We start from the raw sequence: 20,478 nt of genomic DNA on the forward strand, positions 1-20,478 counted from the left end.
GATAGATTTGACTATATAAAAATGAGGATTGTTCTTTAACTCAGGGCACCTTAGACAAAGTAAGGTGACAAAGACAAACGAGAGGAGACATGTGTAATATCAAAACCCAGCAAGGGACTAAAATGTACAGACATGCAAATTAGCAGAAAAAAAAAGACTAGAAACCCAACAGAAAAAAATAGAGAAAGGATATGAACAGACAATTCACAAAAGAATTCGTGCACCATGACTGATAAGTGCACGAAGAGCTGTTCAAATTCGCCAGTCATCGGAGACCTCAGATGAAAGTAAGGCACCACTTTAGACTCATCAGACTGGCAAGCCGTTAGAAAGCTGGAATGCCAAGTGCTAGGAAACCCAGAATCCTCATTGTGGGTGTATAAATTTGTACAGCCACTCGGGAGAGCCTCCCTCGTACTTTGTGATGTCAAGGGTGCATGTAGCCTATGGCCTGGAAGTCTCCCACAGTCCATAAGGGGACAGTGTGAAGATGTCCACAATGGTGATGCACATGACATAACATGATGTGACGGGATGTGGGCATGAGGCCAAGTTGAACATGCGTCACTGGGGGCTGTTGGGGGTGGATAACGATAAATGCTGGATGCTCAACATGATTTACCACATGTGGCTAGTAGAAGCAACAAATGAGACACATGTGGAGAACATTAATGTTGAATGTAAAAATGTACAAATGTAAACAATAAAATGAGTTGTATACACGACGCCATATTTGTAAATTGCAAACACATCCATCCACAAAGGAGCCAATGCCATGTGTAGTAAGGAGCCAGGCAGGATTCAAGGAAGCCAACTGGGCACACTGACGTGGGGCAGAACGGAAGGGATGGGGAGGAAGGAAGATGGGAAGAGGAAAGAAATTGTTCATAGTGATGACGTGTCACAAACTGAGAGGCAGGATTGACCCGACTCCCTGCATAAAGTCATAAAATAAAGTGGGATGGGCGGGTGGAGGAGAATGAGCACTTCTGGAGCTAGGTGGAGCTGGGTTCAAATCCCAGTTCTTCCCCATGTAAGCATTTGAGATTTTGACAAAGCACTCATTCGTTTTCCCACAAACATTTATTGAGCATGTACTTAGTGTCAAACACTCTTCTGGACACTGTAGACATAGTGGTGAATAAAACTGTAATTTCAGGTAAGTGCTGTGAAACACTTTAGATTGCATAGTCAGAGAGAGCTTCTCTGAGAGGTGACAAGTGCTTTCCAGGCATAGGTAATAGCACCACGTGCAAAAACCCTGAGGTGGGAATAAGCTTGGCCTGTGTGGCTGAGCAGGGAGCAGAAGGGCAGGGGGAAACTTGAGACTGGGAGAGGCAGGCAGAGACCAGAGCTTTTAGAGTTTCGCGGGCCTTAGATTTGATTCTAACCACAATGGAAAACCAAGGCATAGCTTTATGCAGTAGAGTGACTTAGCAGCACCTTTTGAAAAAAAAGTTTTATTTAAGAATAACAGAGAGAAAATGATGAGATTTTTTTAGATCACTTTGGCTGCTACGTGGAGAGTGGACTGGAGGGAGTGGAAGCCACATAAACTCTCTGAGCCTCAGTTTACACATCTGCAAGGTGGTGAGAAAAACCCTCCCGCGCAGGGCCCTGGTAAGGGTGGGGAAACAGTTCCCAGGAGTTTCCCTGACGCTGGAGCAGCTGGCAGCGACGCAGAAGGCCGCGTGTCGGGCCTGGTTGGATGGCCCGTGGCAGGCAGCCCCTCCAAGCCCACGGGGCAGGCCTGGGGATTGTGTCCCACCGCGGAACCGGCCGTCGCTCGCGGAGACAGCCGCTGGGCGGCGCCGGGGCTCAGCGTGTTCGGAACAAGAAGAGGCCCCGCCCACTAGTCCGCTCGGCGCTCGGCAGATCTGGCCTGCTGAGGGCGGGCGGGGGCGGGGCCGTTACGTGAGGGCGGGGCCTCGGCCGGGACGCCAGACGGTCGAGCTCCCAAGACGACGGCACGGGGCGGGGCCTGCGCACGAGGGCAGGGCCGCGGCGACGCGGAGCAGGCGGGCGCGGATGGCGACGGCGCACGGCGCCTGACTTGGCTGGGGCCATGAGCTCTGCCCGGCCCCAGTTTAGCATCGATGACGCCTTCGAGCTGTCCCTGGAGGACGCTGGCCCTGGGCCCGAATCCAGCGGGGTCGCCCGCTTCGGGCCGCTGCACTTCGAGCGCCGGGCCCGGTTCGAGGTGGCTGACGAGGACAAGCAGTCCCGGCCGCGCTACCAGGTGACCGGACCGGTCCGGCCCTCCTCACCCCCGGCCTGATTCGGGGCGGGACCCCAGGCTGGACCCTGGAGGACCGCAGCTCAGGGGACAATCTGTCTATAGGCCCTAGCCGGAACGGGAGACCATCCCCGGACGTGGCCTCTGGTCCAGAGCCCTACCCAGACCCTCTCAGCTCTGATTTCGGTCCCCAGCCACCACTTAAGAGCCCAGGGCCCGAGCCCGGGAGCTCATCTCCCACCCCCAGCTGGAGATCCCACCCGGAGCCCTCACCCATCCTGGGTACCGATCTCCCTCCCTCTGCTGGGCTGGGGAGTCCTTCTGTACCTGTTCCAGACCTTGCCCATACTCTGGAACAGTCCCGAGTCCCAGACCAGGTGATCTAACGGGGACTTGCATCCCCTCTTCTGTGCCGGAAGTCCCCACCAGACCCACATGATGAGTCCTTGCCCACACCAAGACTCCCACTAAACTGGAAATCCCCATTTTCCCAGAGGACCTCCACCAACTCTAGGATACTTTTCTTGGAGATATGGACCAGATTCCTGTGCCCTAAACCTGGAAACCATGGGCCTGCCCTTCCCTGGCACCCCAAATCCAGAGCTTCCATATTGGCCCCCTGAAATACCAACCTGACTCCTAAACCTGGGAGATCTCCTTCCTCTAAGACCCATGCCAGGAGCCTTCAACCAGCTGATGCCGTTCCTGCCCCCCAAAGCTCCCAGCTCCCACCTACTACCTGGGTTTCGGTTTCTGTGACTCATCAAACCCGTTCTTCGGGGAGGGTGGAGGGCCAGGTGAGCAGCTGTCAAGAGGCCAGGCAAACAGCTGTATGGGCTTGCTTTCCTCCCCTCCCTGAGAGGGTGATGGGGAAGGGCCTGAGCCCCGTAACCCTTGAGCCCTATGTTCTGGAATAGAACCTGGAGAACGATGAGGACGGAGCCCCGGCCTCCCCGGAGCCAGACGGGGGAGTCAGCACCAGGTCAGGGCCAGATGGGGATCTACCCCATACCCCTATCCCCATGCCTCTGGCTCCTGTCCCCAGGTCCCTGACCAGTCCTTTGCCTCACTCAGCTCTCTCACATCCTGTCCAGCCAGGGCTCCTAGCCTGATTGATCCCCACTCCTCCCAGGGTCACCCTACCCTAGTGCCAGCCTTACTCACCTCTCCCCACGCCCCCAGATTCTTTATCTTGCAGAAACCTCCAGGCTCGTCTGGCCCCTACCCTCCCACAGGTCACTTGTCCTGCAGGAAGGAGTCCCTAGCTTGAATCCTCAGCCTTCCTGCAGAAACCTCCAGCCCTTGAATTCCTCTTCACTCCTGGCCCTTCTCAGTGCGCCCTGTCCTGCAGAAACACCCAGCCCTAGTCCCCGCCCCTGCCCCCTGCCCCCACCCCCTTACTGGGTCCACCTGTCCTGCAGGGATTCTGGCCGAACCTCCATCCGCAGCTGGTCCTTTAGCACCATCAGCAACACCACCCAGCGCTCCTACAATGCCTGCTGCAGGTGAGACCCTGCCCTCCTGGAGCCCATTTGTGGCCCATGCTCCAGTACAGGCAGCCCGGGCTATTCCCTCAGCCCTCTGGGTGGGGGAGGGTGACAGGAGGGGACGGGCCTCTTGTCCCCTCTCTCACACCCATCCTGCTCTCCTGCCACCCAGCTGGACTCAACACCCTTTAATCCAGAAGAACCGCAGGGTAGTGCTGGCCTCCTTCGTGCTGTTGCTGCTGGGGCTGGGTGAGTGCGAGCCCCCGTGAGGGGGTCCACCCTCCTTTTCTGCAGGTTCTGCATCCCCCTTGGCACACTGCCTCCTGAGGAGGCAGCTGGCTGCCATCACCCCCATTTTACAGTTGAGGAAACTGAGGCCTTGAGAGGGGCAGGCCCACCGTCCTGGTCACACAGGGAGGAAATCGCACGTAGTTGGACACAGTACCTGGTTCAGCACTCCAAACTTAAATTTTAACTTAGCCTGTTACATCCATCAGAGAACAAAAGAGTAACAGCTACCATTTATTCTGTCTACTTTGAGTCGGGTGCAAGGCACCTTACAGAGGTCACACAGCGACCCAGAACCTGTGCGCAGAGGCAGGGCTCAGGGAGGTGCCTGTCCCTGTGGCCAGCGATGCCAAGTGCCCTGCCAGCCTCATGCACAGGGCACCTGTCATCCCCCTCTCTGGAGTCCGAGCTGACGAGGATCTCTTCCCCACCCCCACGGCTTGGATGGGGACACTGGGCCCAGAGCAGGCAGATCTCACAGCCAGAAGCTTTCTGGCTCCCAAGCTCATTTTGTGGCACTGAGGAGTCACGGTCTCCAGGAAAAATCTACAGTTGGGATCAAGAGGGGCCCACAAGGAGGCCCCACTGTGTCAGTCGCCCTCCTCCAGGAAGGTCAAGTCCCCTAGCCAGAAAGCTGAGCAGCGTTCTTGCCTCAGCACTGGGTGTCTGCAGGGGAAGGAGCTGCCACTTCCCTAACACCCACCGCCCGCAGTCACTGGTCGCACTAGCCACCTGCCTTATCTCATTTGATCCTCTCTGTCGACACCCAACAGGGCAAGCATAATTATCCTCCCAATCCAGAAAGGAGGACACACACTCAGGTGAAGGGACTTCCTCAGGTCACAGCTAAGAAGACAAGCTGGGATTTAAACCCACATCAGTGACATTGCCAGGCCTGGGGTCCACCATGGTCCCATAAAGGGCCTTTGTAGGAATTGGAAAGGATGCCTCCTCTGAGTGGGCAGAGCCCACAGCTCTAAGCCAGGGTGCAGGGGGTGAGTTCCAGCCCCCCTTGTACCCTTCGTGAGGTGCTCTGTGCAGGGCACAAACCACATAAGAGTCCACGGTGGCCCTGCAGGCCTCCGTGCTGTATGCCCCGCACCCCGCTGCAGAGCTCGGCTCCCCACCTTCCCCATCCCATCCTCTAACTGGAGACTCAGGACTCTCTCTGGGTCCAAGATCCAGCCATGACCTCTCCACCTTCCCCAGTGCCTACTGTCCTCAGCCAAAGCCCACATGCCTCCCTGGGGCCAACAGGCCCTGCCAAAGTCCTCAAGCCTGGGCTGTCTCTCCAGTGTCACCAAAAGTCGGAAGTTCCTAGAAAGCCCTGAGTTCCTACATATTCTGGGCCTTTGCCATGCTGTTCCCTCTGCCTGAAATACTTTCCCTTACCACCTGCACGGTGCCCATCGCCAAGCCTCTGAAGTCAGATCACCTCCACCTTCCAAATGCAGCACCGAGCAAGTTCCTTCCCCTCTGTGTGCCTCAGTCTCATCTGTGAAATGGGGATAACACCTGTATCATTGGGTCAAGGTGACAAATAAGGCAGTGCATGTAACACGCTTAGCCCAGTGTCTGGCAGCACGTGGTAAGTGGTCACTAAATGTTAATTGCTATTGCTGCTGTCACCCCTGATCAGCTTAGATGCCACTGCCTCCAGGAAGCCCCTCACTGACCCCTGTGGCTCCCACGCTGCCCAGTCTTCCCCCACCACATCCTGATCCCCAGGGCGGGAGCTTGGAGGGTCTTCCGGTCCCACTAGGGAAGGGCCATGAGGGCAGGGACCTCATCTACCATTCCCCCAGGGATTCTGATCCCAGGCGCACAGCAGGTGCTCCAGAAATGTGTATCAATTGACTGAAAGACCATAGGAGAAGCAGACAAAAATCTCTCCTTTCACAGACTTTCCCCAGGGCCTGCCAGGTGCCCGGCTCTGAAAACACAGAGCTTGGAGAGCTTCCCCGGGAGGGTCTCTGCCCAGGGGACCTTCAGCTCAGGTGGGGGACACCGTTCCTCAGGCCTAAGCCCTTTTGGGGGTTGCGGGTGGAGGTCCCCGCCAAGTCCCCAGCTGCTGCCCCCTGCACCTTGCTCACGCTCACGGCTTCATCTGTGTGCAGTGCTGATCCTGATCGGCGTGGGACTGGAGGTGGCTCCCTCGCCAGGTGAGTGCCCCCTCCTGTCTCCGCAGGCGGCGCTCGCTCACTCCCCTCTTGTGCTGGGAGGGGGGTGTGTCCTTGGTGAGCCCCCCCACTTCCAGCACTCAGCATCCTCCTAAGCCTTTTAACGCAGAAGGTGAGACTAGCCCAGGCAGTGACCGTTGGCCCGCCCCACGCCTCCCTTCCCTGATCCGGCCCCGTCTGCTCCCACAGGTGTCTCCAGCGCCATCTTCTTCGTGCCTGGCTTCTTCTTGTTGGTCCCGGGAGGTGCGATTGGGCGCCGGGCGGGGGCGGGGTGGGATGGAGCCGTGGCGGCGCCGGTGGCACTGACTGGCCCCGCCCCACAGTCTACCACGTGATCTTCATCTACTGCGCGGTCAAGGGCCACCGGGGCTTCCAGTTCTTCTATTTGCCCTACTTCGAGAAGTGAGCCTCTGGCCGACGGCCAGGATCCACGTCGTCCCCGGGTGACCAGTGCGTCCTCTTCGCGTCCCCAGGGTGCGCTCCTTGGTCCGAGCCTCTCCGGTTCCCGTATCTCAACGGAAAAGTCCCTGCAGGACCTTCGAGCCCCCAGCCCCATCGGGCGTTTGCTCTGGAAGTTTGGGGCGCGCGGGCCCCTCCCCCCGCCCCCCGGCCCACTGTCTGGGCCTGGGAAAGTCGCCCCTGGCCTGCTCTGTGTGTGCCTTAACTTATTCTCAGGCCTCGAGGCTACTGGGTTGGTGGTGTTTTGTGCTAATAAAAGGGGTACTTGTATCCAGCAGAGACAATTGTTCTTTCTTTCCCACCAGCCCTGCACAGGCAGCCAGCCTGGCCACCGCCCCCTCCTGCATAGGCTGGGAAAAGGGTTGACCCTGGGGCTGAAGGGCGCCAGGACCACCCGTCTCCCCACAGTGCACAGGACAGCCCGGTGCTCCAGGACTCGAGGCTGCTCTTAGGGGCAGAGCTGGGCCGGGGGCCGTTCTGCCCTGCAAGCCTGGGGGAGTCTCTCCCCCGCCTCCTGCCGCCCCAGGAGGGGCAGCACTGGTCCCGACCCTGGACAAGGGCACTCATGACCCTGGGGGCTGCTATCCTGGTTCCAGCCTGGCTCTGGGGCCCTGGGCTGCCACAGCCAGCTCAGGATATGGGCCATGACAAGGCAGGGGCCCAGCCCCCTCCACCCGCTGGCCTATTTCTTAGGCCCAGAGATTGGGAGGAATAGAGGACAAAGGACATGGAAAGCAGGGTCCACGTGACAGTGAACCTCAGTGATCAAAGACTCTTAGAACCACAGAACACTGGTTCTCGACCATCTCAGAATTTTGGAAAATCCAAGCATCTCAGAATCTTAAGAACCGGGAAAAAATCTTGGGGGGAACCCTGAAATCTGAGGTTGTAATAGCTACCATTTATCAAACTCTTAGAAGTCACCGGGTCCTGCATTAAGCCCTTAACACAGGTGATTTCTAGTCCTTACCACCTAAGCCCCATTTTACAGATAAGGAAACCAAAGTCTAGAGAGACATGACTCACCCAAAGGCAGAGTGAGGAACATAACCCAGGGTTTCCATGACACCAGTGTGGAGGGGTGGGACACCGAGCTGCTAACGGAGGGACTGGATGAACACGTGTGGGCCGAGGAGACCCTGTCCCTGTAATTACACGTTTACAGTCTGTCCCCCCCCAGTGAAACGCGAGTGCCATTAAGAAGGGACTTGGCCTGGCCTGGCCTGGCCTCCACTGTGTATGCAGCGCCTTTGGGTTTCTGTGACTTCATTGAAAAAAAAAAACGTGGACACCCAGAGCCCTGCTGTCTGGCCCATGTGGACATCTGACCCATAGCCCCCTGGTCAAGGCACCACGTGGATGCCGGAGCTGCTAAGTCAGTGAGCGGTTCTCAAACTAGCTGTGTGAAAGCACCAGTTTTCATTCCTAATCTGTCACGGACCAATCATTTTATAAGATAAAAACTAGAAATGTGAAATAAAAAAACAAAGACATAGAATCAAGCCCATAGTTTGTATTACCAGATGAATGACATAAAATTGCATTTCGGTAAATAAAATCAGAACATAGGAAAAAAGAGAAATTACAAAAACCATTGAAAGTGAGCAAATCGGCAAATTGATACACAGAGTTGCTATTACCCTCATAACTTTTTGTCATTCAACCATCTTAACAAAGTTATCCGGAAGTAGTATTTCTCCATATTACGAGACCATCAGGAGTCAGCAAGCTACAGCCCACAGCCCAACAGGGCCCCCGAACTAAAAATGGTTTTCACATTTCAGAAATGGTGGGAAAAAAGTCAAAGAATAAAATAAGATTTTGTGACACATAAAGTTTATAAAATTCAAATTTCAGTGTCCATCAATCCAGTTGAATTAATTCTTATTTATTAAAATTCCAACAGCCACGCCCACTTGTTTACGTGTCGATTCCAGCTGCTTGGAGACACAAACTATAGCCACAGAGTCCAGGAGCTGCCGGAGAACCCCACATGGTCCTCGGCCTGAATCTTTACTCTTCCGCCACTTACGGAAAACGTTTGCCAAGCCTTGGCCTATGTGAACACTGACAGAACACCGAATCAAAACGTTCAAAGTTTTAAAGTGACTGATGTTTGCTGGTTAATTGATGTCGTCCAAGTTGGATTGACGGCAACACTACCTTCAAGGTATAGTGAATATCTGAACCCTATAACTGAATTTTAGTTGAAAAACACATTAATAGTTGCATACATTAGGGACATTAGATTTCCTTAGGGAATTGTGACTTTATTTCTCTCCAGTGCTTTTTGCCTCATAGCCCATCGCTTTCTTTTGGTTAATTTTCTCCTAGCGAATCGTTTTTCCGAGCCAACACTTTCGGCCTTTCGGTTATGTTTTTGACGTGTCTCTTCTCTCCTGCGCTCGGCTGTGGGGAAGAGCCTGATATCTGCCCTTCGGTAGTTGCAGAATCTTGGCACATGGCCACCCAAAACAAGGATCGCATTTCCTAGCATCCTCTGCAGCTGGGTGCACCAGGAGGTGAGGAACCCTGCCTAATGGGGTATAATTATGTGGTTCATGCTCTTTGCCTCTTTCTCCTTTGCTCCTGCCTCCAACCTGCCGCCTGGAAAACAAACACACATGGGCACACCTTAGGAATGGCAGAGCATCCAGTAGAAGGAGCTCAGGTCCCTGAAGATCGTACAGATGGATTTCATCTGAGATTTCCTGTGCAGAAAGTCAATTTCTATCCAGTTTAAGGTATTGTTATTGGGAGTCTCTATCATTCACAGGGAACCCAATCTAATGTTGATAATTTCATCTGGGACGGAGACTCAGACTTTTAACTTAATCTGTTTATGTTTATTGTCATTTTTAGTTCTTTTTAAAGGATCATTTCTACCTCTGTTTTAATGTTTCCTACGGACTTTGTTTTTCTTTGCTTTTTTTTTTTCCTTCTTTCCCAGCCTCCTCCTGGCTTAATCAAAAGCTCTTCACTCTCCCCCTCTTCCTCCTCTATTGAGTTCACTATTGAATAGAACATTCTATCTCTATGTATAGTATATTAGTGGTTACCCTTAAACGGTTAAAAAATAGTCTAACGTCTCTTAATCAGTCTATGGCCCTGCTACCCTGAACCAGCCCAATCCCGTCTGATCTCGGAAGCTAAGCAGGGTCGGGCGTGGTTAGTACTTGGATGGGAGACCACCTAGGAAGACCAGGTGCTGTAGGCATGAAACATAAAATTAAGTTACCTTAATCTATCCGCCTCCAGGAAAAACGAGAAAAAGATTTCGGCCTGTCTAAAGTGTCCCCTTCCACCTTCCATTTGTTTTTGTCTATGATTTTAGGCGCTCCTTGTTTTGAAAATCCCCCGAATTAATTTTTTTACTAGTACGGTTTTTTTCCTGACCATCACCTAGTACAGACTCTGCCTTCCTTCTGCGTTGAACGTCCTTCTCGCCGAAGCCGCCCCTTCCGTGAGAGTGCGTGGGTGGGAGGCTTTCGCTTTCCTTTTGTATTCTGCAGTTTCGCTGGGATGCAGCTGGATACACATTTGTTTTTATTTATCCTTCTCTGGCTCCAATGTGTCCCTTCATTCTGGGCACTTGTGTTTGTGGAAATCTTTAGGGAAAATTTCAGTCGTCGTCTCTTTGAAAATGGCCTCATGTCCACTCTATATTTTTTCCTTCCCAGACTCCTAATGACTTTTAGCTACCCTTTAATGTTCTCCATCATTTTATCCTTTAGTGCTACTTTATGGATTATTTCTCAGATAATAGCTTCCAGTTCATTAATCGTCTCTTAAATCGTTTATAATCTGTTATTTAACTTATCCATTGATCTTTTCTCATTCCAAGGGCTATATCCTTTATTTTTAGAAGTTCCATTGTGTTATTTTTTTTCCCAAATCTTCCTGTTAAATTGTAATACTATCCGGATACTGCATATTGGTCTCACTTTCTTTTATCTCATTTATTTATCTATCTATCTATCTATCTATCTATCTATCTATTTATTTATTTATTTGTTTGTTTATTTATTTCGCATCACTTTACGGTCTCTTTTAGATGGCTCCGCTATTTACACTTTGGGGTGCCAATCCTCCTGTTTGTCACATCTACCTAGTCTCCCTCAGAGTGACTGGTTTCCTTTTGTGATTTGTAATTTTTCGTCATGAGTTTATCTTCAGAAGCGATGGCTCTGTGTGTGTGTGTGTGTGTGTGTGTGTGTAAGTCCCACATGCCCCGGGTTAAAAGAATGTCTTTCTCAGCAATTTTTCCTATTTCTTCAGCGTTCCCCACCGTGGAGCTAGATCACACTCCTGCTTGCCATGCAGGCCTGAGTTTGGGGTTCTCTAGGATCGCTTCTCCACTCAAGGCCCTGGACATCCATATCCTTGCCAATTCCTCAAGCTGGTAGGTGGAGTTATATATCGGTTCCCTGTTCAAGAACAGGGTACCCCTTCGAGACCCTGGAATGTACTCAAGGTCATGTCTTACTCCCCAGCCTCTTACAAGTCTTTTGCCATTCCTGGGAGTCAGAACCCAGGCTCTCAAACCTCCAGGTCGGAAGCACTCACAGCGTCTGCTCCATCCTGCCATCCAGCTTGGAGTTCTCTCTTTGTCTTTGGTACCTAGGGTCCTCCCTTTCTTCCTTTCAAGTTCAGTTTTTTTTTTAACATTTCTATACATAAATAGTGGGAGGCGTCCAGCTACCCTCTCAATCGCTCATCCTTGAATGCTGCCAGCTCCAGGGAGCTCCCTTTGTCTTGAAGGACCGCAGGGATCCAAATCTTGCTCACGCTGGGGAATGACAGGCAGCTGAGGGCAGGTTTTCTCCAGGCAGCTCAGGTGGGAGGGCGGTGAAGATGAGGATGGGCAGGTGACATCACAAGCCAATTCTCCCACCAGGTGTTGTCACGGGCAGAGGAAGCCCTGAGGGCTGCTGGTCTCTCCCATCCTGGGACCTCGGTGGGAGGGTATGCAGCATAAACTCAGCTGGTCTGGGGTCAGAGGAGCAATGCAATCTCCCTCCCGGAGCCTCAGTGAATGGAAAGCATCATCACAAACTCTGCAGGAGAGAAAGGGCGGGGCTGGGTCGGTCCAGGTCATCCCAGCAGGTGCTGGGCTCAGTCTGGGAGCTGGGGTGGGGTAGAGGGAGTGTTTGTCTGGGAGGGAGACTCACCATCGAAGTCTACAGTGCCGTCCCCGTTGCGGTCCACATCTCGGAGCATCTCATCCAGCTCAGGATCCACCAGCGGCTCCCCCAGCAGAGCCGGTGCAGCCTGTCGCAGCTCTGCCACTGTAATTCGTCCATCCCTGTCCCTGTCAAACTAGGATCCCGGCGGGGCTCAGCCTCTCCCGCCCAAAGCCGGCACCATCTCCACCTTCCCACCTTCCCGCTGGTGCTGTGCTTGAAAGCCCTGAGCTTCACAGGCAAACCCTCCCGCTCCCGCTCCGGGAATTCTCCATGGCTGGGTCCAAACCCTCTCCCTGGCCCTAACCCCACTGTGTGCAGGGTTCTGGGTCTTCAGAAACTGAGGCCCCCCATTTTCCCTGGCCCAGGCTGGCCATCCAGCCGCCCTCCCCTCCCTCCCGAGCCCACCCGCCTCCCCTGCAACCTTCCCCGTCCAGCACCCTCCCCGGGCCCCGCCACGCCCCGCACCTCACGGAAGGCGATGCGCAGCTCCCGCACCCCCAGCATGTGCGCTGTCTCCTCCCTCAGCTTCGGGCCCATGAGTTCCACAAACTCCTCGAAGTCCACGCGGCCCCCCACTGCAGACCCAGGCAGAGTGTCACGATGGAGGGACCCACGGAGGGACATCGTAAGGGCCAGCCCCTGCCTAGCTCTGCATCCAGGAAGGAACGCCCAGCGTCCATGCCCTCGGCGGGGTGGGGGGCAGGAGTCCCACTTTCTGCTGGGGGTTTGCTCAGTGGAGCACCCAGGTGTGGTGTAGAGACCAGGCTTTGGAACCAAACAGCCCGTTTCACCCCCGGGTCCGCTGCTTATGGTGCATGGCCCTGGGTGACTGACTGAACCACCTTCCTCATCCTAGGTTGGGGACAAAAGAACCTATGCCTGAGATGCTGTTGGAGTTGGAGTTCATGGCTATCACATGCGTGGAGCCCATGGGCAAAAGTAAATGCCCCTGAAGAAGCGTATCCATGTCGTCCCTCGGTTCTAGGATGCCATCAATTATAAAAAAATACCAATGATCAGACAACGGCCTTGGGGAAAGAAAAGGAGCGTGACCTGAAATGTTCGCGTCCATTGTACGTCACCCCCCACTTGGGAAACCGGAAAGAGAAAACGAAAGCAGTGTCCTCGATCGGAGGGAATCTGATATTTGACACATCAGCTAAGGATGATCACACAGTGTCCGCCCATCTGACATTTCATCACAGGGAATGGCCAGAATTCCGACACGCTATTCAGGAGGCTCTTTTCAGAAGACAAAGCGTGACAGACACAGAGACAGAGACAGAGAGCGAGGTGGCCGGTACCAGCAGGGAGCACTTCATCACAAGATCAGGGGCAGGATTCTTCAACCCAAACCCCAAAAGAGCCCCAAGGGCCTCTCCTGGATCTTGGTGCCTTCCTTTGGTGCCCCCCAGTGTCCCCGCATCTGACGGGGCCAATGTCAGCCTGTCAAGACTGCCCTGGAAACTGTCGTGTCCCCGCCTCCCGTCAGCCCCGCTGACTCCCAGAGCCGCCCCAGGCAGGCGGGATCAGGCACTGACTTCGCATCTTGACGTGCTGTGAAATCTCGATCAGCTCCATCTCGGTGGGCATGTAGCCCAGCGTCCGCATGCAGGCGCCCAGGTCCCGGTAGCCGATGTAGCCGTCACGGTCAGTGTCAAACTCCTCGAAGGCGGCCTGAAGCTCTGCAGTGGAAGGCGGTCAGGCCCAGGTGCCAGGCTCAGGGACACCTCCCACCCACCGCCGCCAGCGAGGGTCACTCACCGTCCAGCTCCTCGGGGCCCAGCTCACGGTCCTGCAGGGGCATAGTCGCCAGGGCTCTAATCACCCTGCCTGCTCCAGCCCCTGCCCACACTGGCCTGAGCAGGGCCAGTCCCACAAGGGCAGGAGAAGGCAGCTGAAGTCTCGTGGGCCCCAAGAAAAGGGATGACCCCCTTTCGTGCTCCTGAGCCCTTAGCTCTCACAGAACCCTAGGTTTGAGGTCCTCCTACCGCCCGGGTGGCCTAAGACCTACCCTTCCCCGATCTCCAGAAACCCTGCCCCACTGCCCAGGCTGCAGAGTCTAGAGCAGAAGCAGCAGGAGGCCTGAGTTCTAGCGGCAGGGTGGGCCGAACCTGAGGGCATGAGTCCCCACTCCATGTCCCCCAGCCCTGCCTGGGCCCCACCTGACCTTCCCGAAGATGCGGTTGAGCAGGGGCCCGTAGGTCTTCTGAGCAGCATCGTGCTGGGGGCCGGGGCGATGCCGATGGGACTGGCGACGAGAGGCTGGCCCGGGGGCTGCAGGCGCTGGCTCCTGCCCTTCTTCTGTCCTAGAGGGGTTCTGGCTGCTCCCGGGGGCCTTGGGGCCCTGGACGGGGGTCTGCGCCCCAGAGCTGCCAGTGCCCTTTTGGGACCCTCGGAGCCCCGTCTCTCTCTTGCTCCTCCTCCTGGGCAAGGGCTGTCCCTCAGCACCACTCTTGGGAGCCACAACCCCCACCTGTGGCTTCTGGGGACCAGGGGCTGGGTCTGGGCCATGCTGCCCCTTTCCCTGCTCTGTGGCCATGAGGAGAGGGGCGACAGGGCTCAGAGGTGCAGCACCAGGGAGCACCCTTGGCTCTCGAAACCCGTAAAGCGGCTTATGCACCCTGAGAGCCGATGGCCCGGGATTGGGCCCTGAGCGGGATTAGGGTAAGGGAAGCAGGCAGCCTAGGCCCTAATCCCCACCCTTTTGCCCCCTGTGGCCAAGGCAGAGCCAGATGGGTCAAGAGATGTCCTCAGCAACAAGGGGTGCCAGCACATGGTGGCTGCAGTGAGCTTTGAACTCCGGCTCTGCCGCTCATGAGCTGGGAGACCCAGCAAATTCACCCCTAAGCCTCAGTTGCCTCGTCTATAAAATGGGGGCGCTATTGCCGAAGAGTCCAGCACTCAGCCCAGTTTGTGTGACGTGGGACTTAGCTCGGAGAGGACAAGGGAAGGCGTCTCAGGCAGGAGGAAGTGTGGGCAGAAGCTGGGAGGTGGGCGAGGTAGGACGACTTGCCCACGGCAGCCCCCTCACGGGTGACATCCTGGCTGGAGCAGAGGACGTGTGAAATTGAGCAAGAAAGGCTGGATCGCAGAGGCCTTGAACGCCGGATGGAGGGGCCTGGGGGTGAGGTCAGAGGAGGTAGACCCCGGGGGTACCCAGAGCCTGCACTGAGCTGAAGGGGACCAGAGGGAGGGGATTTCAGCCACCTGGCATTTTCGAGCCTGGCTGGTCGCTTGGCCCTCCTGGGCCGAGGTTAGGGTTTCCCAGTGAGCAGCCCCATGAATGATTGATGTCCTCTCAGCTTGGGTTTCGTGCAGGCCGCCTTAGCGCTGCCGGGCACCACGCGGCAGGCCCCAGCGTGGGGCCCTGCGGACGGCTGGACCACTAGGCAGGCAGGCACGCCCTGCTCCTTCCGGCCAGCAGCCTGCACCTCACAGGTAAGCCAAGCTTCAGCGGTCGCCTGGGGAGCCCAGGGCTCTGCTCTAGAAGGGACTGGAGCTCACAGAGTGGGGTCTGCCTGAGGAAGAGCCCTGGAGCGGAGCGGAGGAGAGGAGGTCCCCGGCTAAAGGGCAACCGGCTGGCGCCGTGGGCCACAGGCGAGGTCCAGGCTTCCTGGGGCATCTGCTTCTGTCCCCGACTCCACGCTGCCAGCAGGGCTTTCTCTGTCCCCAGAGGGACACTCGCTCTACCAGCAAGGGAAGTGGTGGGTAGCAGCCACCCTCATCGTCATCACCCTGCAGAGCCCCCTTCTCTGTTTAGTAGCCCCAGAGGACAGATGGGGGGCCACCTTCCACCTGAGCCGTGAGAATGGGGAGGGGGCCATAGGAAGGCTGGGGGTGATGAAGAGGCTCCAGTCGCTCCCGGGACAGCCCTTCTGGCTCCAGGCCACCCAGGCCCTGAGCCTCAGACCTCACTCGCCCTGAGGTCATGAGCTGCACTCACTGGGGGGGTGGGCTCTCCTTGGCCCCAGGTGACCTGTCCACCCTCGGATTCCTGCAGGCCATGGGACCTGAGCCTGCCCTTCCTGGAATCTTAAACACCTGAACCCCAGAATACCAGACAAAAAGGGCCTGCAATGATCTGACCATGTGGTTTTCAAACTGTTCCCTGGAGCCCTAGGGGTGACCTCCTGGCCTTGAACCTGAGCATCCCTCTTAGTTCACTGATGTTACACTATCATATTTTATTTAAAAGAGTCATCGGCTTTAAAAATATGTTTGCAAGCCCCCAGTTTAGTCTGAGAGGCTTTCTGAGATTCCGTGTGGCAGAGTGGTCAGGTCTAGAAAAATAAAGAATGGTCAGGTCTGAGGCCTGGTACCTCCCTCCCTCCCTACCTGTGACCTGGGGCAGCTCACGATCATCTGAAACTTCCTCTCCTCATCCGCAAAATGGATCGCACGAAGACTAAATGAGGTAATCTATTAAAGTCCCTGGTACAGGGTAGCTACCCAAAAGGTGATGATGATGGCCCAGAGAGGGACAGTGATGTGTCTGGAGATGCACAGCACTCACTCACACCCAATCTTCCATGCCTCCTTTAATTCCCTAGGAGCCCATTCCGTGTGTGGCAGTACACTGGGGACCTCAGGTGGACGCTGCTATGGCAGCCAACCTGGGCATCTCCGGCCACAGGCCCCGCACAGAGCTGGATGACGAGGACTACTACCCCCAGGGCGGCTGGGACACGGTCTTCCTGGTGGCCCTGCTGCTCCTGGGGCTGCCGGCCAATGGGCTCATGGCGTGGCTGGCCGGCTCACAGGCCCGGCAGGGAGCAGGCACGCGGCTGGCCCTGCTCCTGCTCAGCCTGGCCCTCTCCGACTTCTTGTTCCTGGCGGCAGCAGCCTTCCAGATCCTAGAGATCCAGCATGGAGGGCACTGGCCGCTGGGGACAGCAGCCTGCCGCTTCTACTACTTCCTGTGGGGTGTGTCCTACTCCTCTGGCCTCTTCTTGCTGGCAGCCCTCAGCCTGGACCGCTGCCTGCTGGCGCTCTGCCCGCGCTGGTACCCTGGGCGCCGCCCAGTCCGCCTGCCTCTCTGGGTCTGCGCTGGGGTCTGGGTGCTGGCCACGCTCTTCAGTGTGCCCTGGCTGGTCTTCCCCGAGGCTGCTGACTGGTGGTACGACCTGGTCATCTGCCTGGACTTCTGGGACAGCGAGGAGCTGCCGCTGCGGATGCTGGAGATCCTGGGGGGCTTCCTGCCGTTCCTCTTGCTGCTCGTCTGCCACGCGCTCACCCAGGCCTCTGCCTGCAAGACCTGCCGCCGCCGGCCGAGGCCCGCCGCCTGCCGCGGTTTTGCCCGTGTGGCCAAGACCATTTTGTCAGCCTACGTGGTCCTGCGGCTGCCTTACCAGCTGGCACAGCTGCTGTACCTGGCCTTCTTGTGGGACATCTACCCGGGCTACCTGCTCTGGGAGGCGCTGGTCTACTCCGACTACCTGATCCTGCTCAACAGCTGCCTGAGTCCCTTCCTCTGCCTCCTGGCCAGCGCCGACCTCCGGGCACTGCTGCGCACCGTCCTCTCCGCCTTCGCTGCGGCGCTCTGCGAGGAGCGGCCAGGCAGCTTCACGCCGGCCGAGTCGCAAACCCAAGTGGACTCTGCAGGGCAGACTCTGCCAGAGCCAACCACGGAGGCCCAGCCAGAGGCGAGCCCCACGGCCCAGCCACAGACGACCCTCATGGCACCTGCAAACCCCAAGGCCCAGCCACGGTTGGATTCTGTGGCCCAGCCACTGGCAGATCCCACGGCCTCACCACCGTCGGAGTCTGTGGTCCAGCCTCAGCTAAATTCCACGGCCCAGCCCCAGCTGGACGCTGAGGCTCAGCCGCAGCCTAGCCCTGAGGCCCAGACCCCTGGACCCACTGCCAGCTCAGCCTCTAGCCCCTGTGATGAAGCTTCCCCTGCCCCATCCACAGATCCCACCCCAGAGGTCCCTGAGAGCCCAGCCACACCTGCTGCCTCTGAGGGAGAAAGCCTCAGAGATGCGCCCCCAGAGGAGGCTCCCATCACAGGCCTCACGTGAGGGTCCAGACCCACCAGGGCCGCCGGGGAGCCAGACGGAGGCAGAAGAACCAGCCAGGCAGAGAGGAGGGGCACTGTGGAGGAAGTCGTCGTGGAAACCCCACCAAGTCCCTTGGGCCTGGCAGGAGGACTTGGCGGAAGTGAGAACGAAATGGCCAAAAGTCCCAGAAACTTCGTTGCGAGCGTCACGTCCCTGTCTGGGTCCCGCCAAGCTCTTTCATGCTTGCCCCCACCCCAGGGTGGCCCAACAGCGCCCTGGGCCGTCGCAGCTAACAGTGTACTGCTGGGCTCTGTCCTTTAACGCCCCCAGACCCCACCGACAGTTTTTCCCTTAGCCGCCTCCTTCAGGAGAAAGACAGCAGGGGGGACTTCCTGGGCTTGATGTGACTGCCTTGGAGCCTTCCCTCACTCCCCTCCTCCCTGACGGGCCGAAGGAGGATGTCCCCGCAGAGGAGGGAGGCCTTCAGGAGCAGCAGGAGCCTGGGGCCCTAGGAGCCCTCGAGCTGTGAGGCTGGGGCAGGACTTTCCTCAGCAAGGGGGCAGGAGCGGAAGCGAGAGCTACCAAGCCTGGATTCAAATCTGGCTCTGGGCCCTCTGGACAAATTGCTTCACCCTCTGAGGTCTTGTTCCATCTGCCATTGTGAGGATTGAATAAGAGTGTGTGATGCACCTAGCGAGAGCCTGTGGCACACAGTAGGGGCTCAGTGAAGAGTTGTTCTTTTTTTCTGGCATTCAGGGATGTCCCTGCAGAGGCTGGGAATGTATGGAAGGAGGTACCACCTGGCCTGAGCATCTGGGATCCGGTGAGCTGCGGGACAGATCAGCTATGTCCGTGACCATTTCTGGGCTGCAGACACCCAGGTGGCCTCAGAGAGCATGTAGCCATCTCTGTGCATTGGGCGACTTCGGGGGACTTCAAGGTCTGCTTCATTGAACGGTGCAACTAGGGTCCACCTGCTCACCGTGGCGGGAGCTGCAGGTACAGAGTGCCACAGTTGCCTCCATGTCAGCCTTTCCGATGCACTCAGCCCAGAGGTGGAGATGAGTATGTCCAAGCAGAGAGCCCTGGGAACCAGTGGCTCCAGAAAGGACACAGGTCCGTGGAGGTCACACAGTATCTCTGGGACAGAGCCAACTTCTTCCCTCTCAAGCTGCAGACGCTGAAAAACACCACTACCAACAACAACAAAAAACTAGGAAGTGCTGAAAATCTATTTTCTGATCCGCACCCCACTTCCTTTCACACCCATTACTCTCTTCTGGTACCCACCCCACTCAGCTTTCTCACAGCCCCTAGTGTTCTGAAACCATGCCCTTTCCCCTCTCACTCCTCAACCCCCAACCCTCTTCCATTAGTTCAGCATCGTGATTTTTAGCAGCTGGGCAATATCCTTACCAATAGATGTAAATGACAATGACATTTAGTGTACTTCCTTTCCCAGGAGTGTTTGCAATTTAAAAAGTGAGTAGGCTGTACAGACAGTCTGGAGTGGTGCGGTCAGATTTGGGTTCTGGTTCCTAGCGTTCTCATGGCCTCAGTCTTCTCCTCTGTAAAACGGGGTGATAACACTTTCCTTGCAAGGTTGGCTATTGTGATCATTTCCTGTGTCCGGAGACGGACGTGTGCTGGGTGGTGGTGACACTGGCAGCATAATCATAGCATTTCTTAGTGATGGATGTGTGGGCACCGAGGCCAGTGGGAGAGAGAGTTTTGGACAGGCGCGAACTTGTCAAATTCGTTCATTCGGTAAATGGGTGGGTTTAGGGGCCTCTGGGGCCCCTCAGGGGTTGTTTGAATCCTGGCTCTACCGCTCAATGGCTGTGTGATCTTCAGCAAAGCTCTTGGCCTCTTTGGAACTCAGTTTCCTCATCTATAAATTGGTGATCTTAATAATGGTTCCCATATCCTGGGAGCGTTAATTCCTCTAAAGCGCTTGGATCTCTGCCTGGCAGAGAATAAGTGCTTAATAATTGCTAGCTGTTCATTTGGTTATACCAGTGGGCGCCTCCAGGCCTCACTCAGGCTTGGGACCAGCACCGAACCACGTGGCAGAGCCCACGTGGCAGCTCTCTGCCCACCAGGCATTGTCCCCTCCACCATTCTGCCTCCTCCTCTACAAGAAATGCTTTCACTATCCCCTCAATGGAGTGCACACTCCCTGAGGACAAGGTCTGGACTTCTGTCTCCCTTGGGGCACTCTGCAGCACCTCTCTTCCCTCTCTCAGGTAAGGGTCCCAAAGCCTTTTCAACATGGCAGGCAGATCAAGGACTAAAACCTCAGTGCCAGCCACCTGCCTTCAACGCTGGTCCATGTTCCAAACCCTGCCTCTTGGAGAGTGGGCCAGCACCACCTCCAAAGTCCCCAAGGGGAATCCTGCCCGTGATAGGTGACTGCTATCTAGGAGAAAGCAGTGCCATGAAGGGTTTTGAGGGATGAAGAGGAGTTCTCCTGGTTTTGTGTTGGAGGAAACATGCACACCACATGGGGCTGGGAGGCTATCTCCTTCTGGAGGACTCGCCCCTTCTCCAGGTGAGAGACGCCTCTCCCTCTCTCTCATGGGGACCAGGCTTTGATTCTGAGAGCTGCGAACATGAACATTTTTCACTTCTACATCTGGG

At 56.1% G+C, this 20,478-nt stretch overlaps 3 protein-coding genes and 1 pseudogene across 4 annotated transcripts; 3 read left to right on the plus strand and 1 right to left on the minus strand.

The window, feature by feature from the left end:
- The first annotated feature begins 1,961 nt into the window (after positions 1–1,961).
- On the plus strand, positions 1,962–6,929 carry TMEM134 (transmembrane protein 134). 2 transcript variants are annotated; one of them, XM_039840706.1, is made up of 7 exons: positions 1,962–2,239; positions 3,154–3,218; positions 3,658–3,741; positions 3,896–3,972; positions 6,129–6,173; positions 6,381–6,434; positions 6,515–6,929. In XM_039840706.1, the coding sequence occupies exons 1-7, from the start codon at positions 2,066–2,068 to the stop codon at positions 6,595–6,597; spliced, it is 582 nt and encodes a 193-aa protein (XP_039696640.1). In that variant the 5' UTR covers positions 1,962–2,065; the 3' UTR covers positions 6,598–6,929. The 2 variants fall into 2 exon arrangements, with proteins under 2 accessions (XP_039696640.1, XP_039696641.1); XM_039840707.1 differs by lacking the exon at positions 3,154–3,218 and having other exon boundaries at positions 1,965–2,239.
- A 2,819-nt stretch (positions 6,930–9,748) lies between these two features.
- Positions 9,749–9,867, plus strand: LOC120584900 (uncharacterized; annotated as a pseudogene).
- Positions 9,868–11,536: 1,669 nt separating this feature from the next.
- Positions 11,537–15,872, minus strand: CABP4 (calcium binding protein 4). The gene is made up of 6 exons (XM_039840710.1): positions 14,007–15,872; positions 13,601–13,631; positions 13,378–13,521; positions 12,302–12,411; positions 11,822–11,969; positions 11,537–11,707 (listed from the first exon to the last, which is right to left on the minus strand). Exons 1-6 carry the CDS (start codon positions 14,376–14,378, stop codon positions 11,679–11,681), a joined length of 834 nt encoding a protein of 277 aa, XP_039696644.1. The 5' UTR covers positions 14,379–15,872; the 3' UTR covers positions 11,537–11,678.
- GPR152 (G protein-coupled receptor 152) lies at positions 14,471–19,188 on the plus strand. Its single transcript, XM_039840398.1, has 4 exons — positions 14,471–14,503; positions 14,562–14,624; positions 15,158–15,277; positions 16,390–19,188. Exons 1-4 carry the CDS (start codon positions 14,471–14,473, stop codon positions 17,857–17,859), a joined length of 1,686 nt encoding a protein of 561 aa, XP_039696332.1. The 3' UTR covers positions 17,860–19,188.
- The last annotated feature ends 1,290 nt before the right edge of the window (positions 19,189–20,478 follow it).

Source organism: Pteropus medius, unplaced genomic scaffold (genome assembly GCF_902729225.1).
Source record: "Pteropus medius unplaced genomic scaffold, Ma_sr-lr_union100, whole genome shotgun sequence".
Taxonomy (NCBI): domain Eukaryota; kingdom Metazoa; phylum Chordata; class Mammalia; order Chiroptera; family Pteropodidae; genus Pteropus; species Pteropus medius.

Excerpts from the sequence above, each read along its gene's own strand:
- TMEM134 (XM_039840706.1), top strand. The coding sequence starts at position 2,066 with ATGAGCTCTGCCCGGCCCCAGTTTAGCATCGATGACGCCTTCGAGCTG. Across the intron at positions 3,219-3,657 it reads GACGGGGGAGTCAGCACCAG|GGATTCTGGCCGAACCTCCA; the intron begins GTCAGGGCCAGA and ends CCTGTCCTGCAG. Across the intron at positions 6,174-6,380 it reads GGAGGTGGCTCCCTCGCCAG|GTGTCTCCAGCGCCATCTTC; the intron begins GTGAGTGCCCCC and ends CTGCTCCCACAG.
- GPR152 (XM_039840398.1), top strand. The coding sequence starts at position 14,471 with ATGGCCCGGGATTGGGCCCTGAGCGGGATTAGG. Across the intron at positions 14,504-14,561 it reads GGGCCCTGAGCGGGATTAGG|GCAGAGCCAGATGGGTCAAG; the intron begins GTAAGGGAAGCA and ends CCTGTGGCCAAG. Across the intron at positions 14,625-15,157 it reads GCCAGCACATGGTGGCTGCA|GCCGCCTTAGCGCTGCCGGG; the intron begins GTGAGCTTTGAA and ends GGTTTCGTGCAG.
- CABP4 (XM_039840710.1), bottom strand. The coding sequence starts at position 14,378 with ATGGCCACAGAGCAGGGAAAGGGGCAGCATGGCCCAGACCCAGCCCCT. Across the intron at positions 12,412-13,377 it reads ACAGCACGTCAAGATGCGAA|TGGGGGGCCGCGTGGACTTC; the intron begins GTCAGTGCCTGA and ends CTGGGTCTGCAG. Across the intron at positions 11,970-12,301 it reads TGCGCATCGCCTTCCGTGAG|TTTGACAGGGACAGGGATGG; the intron begins GTGCGGGGCGTG and ends CCGGGATCCTAG.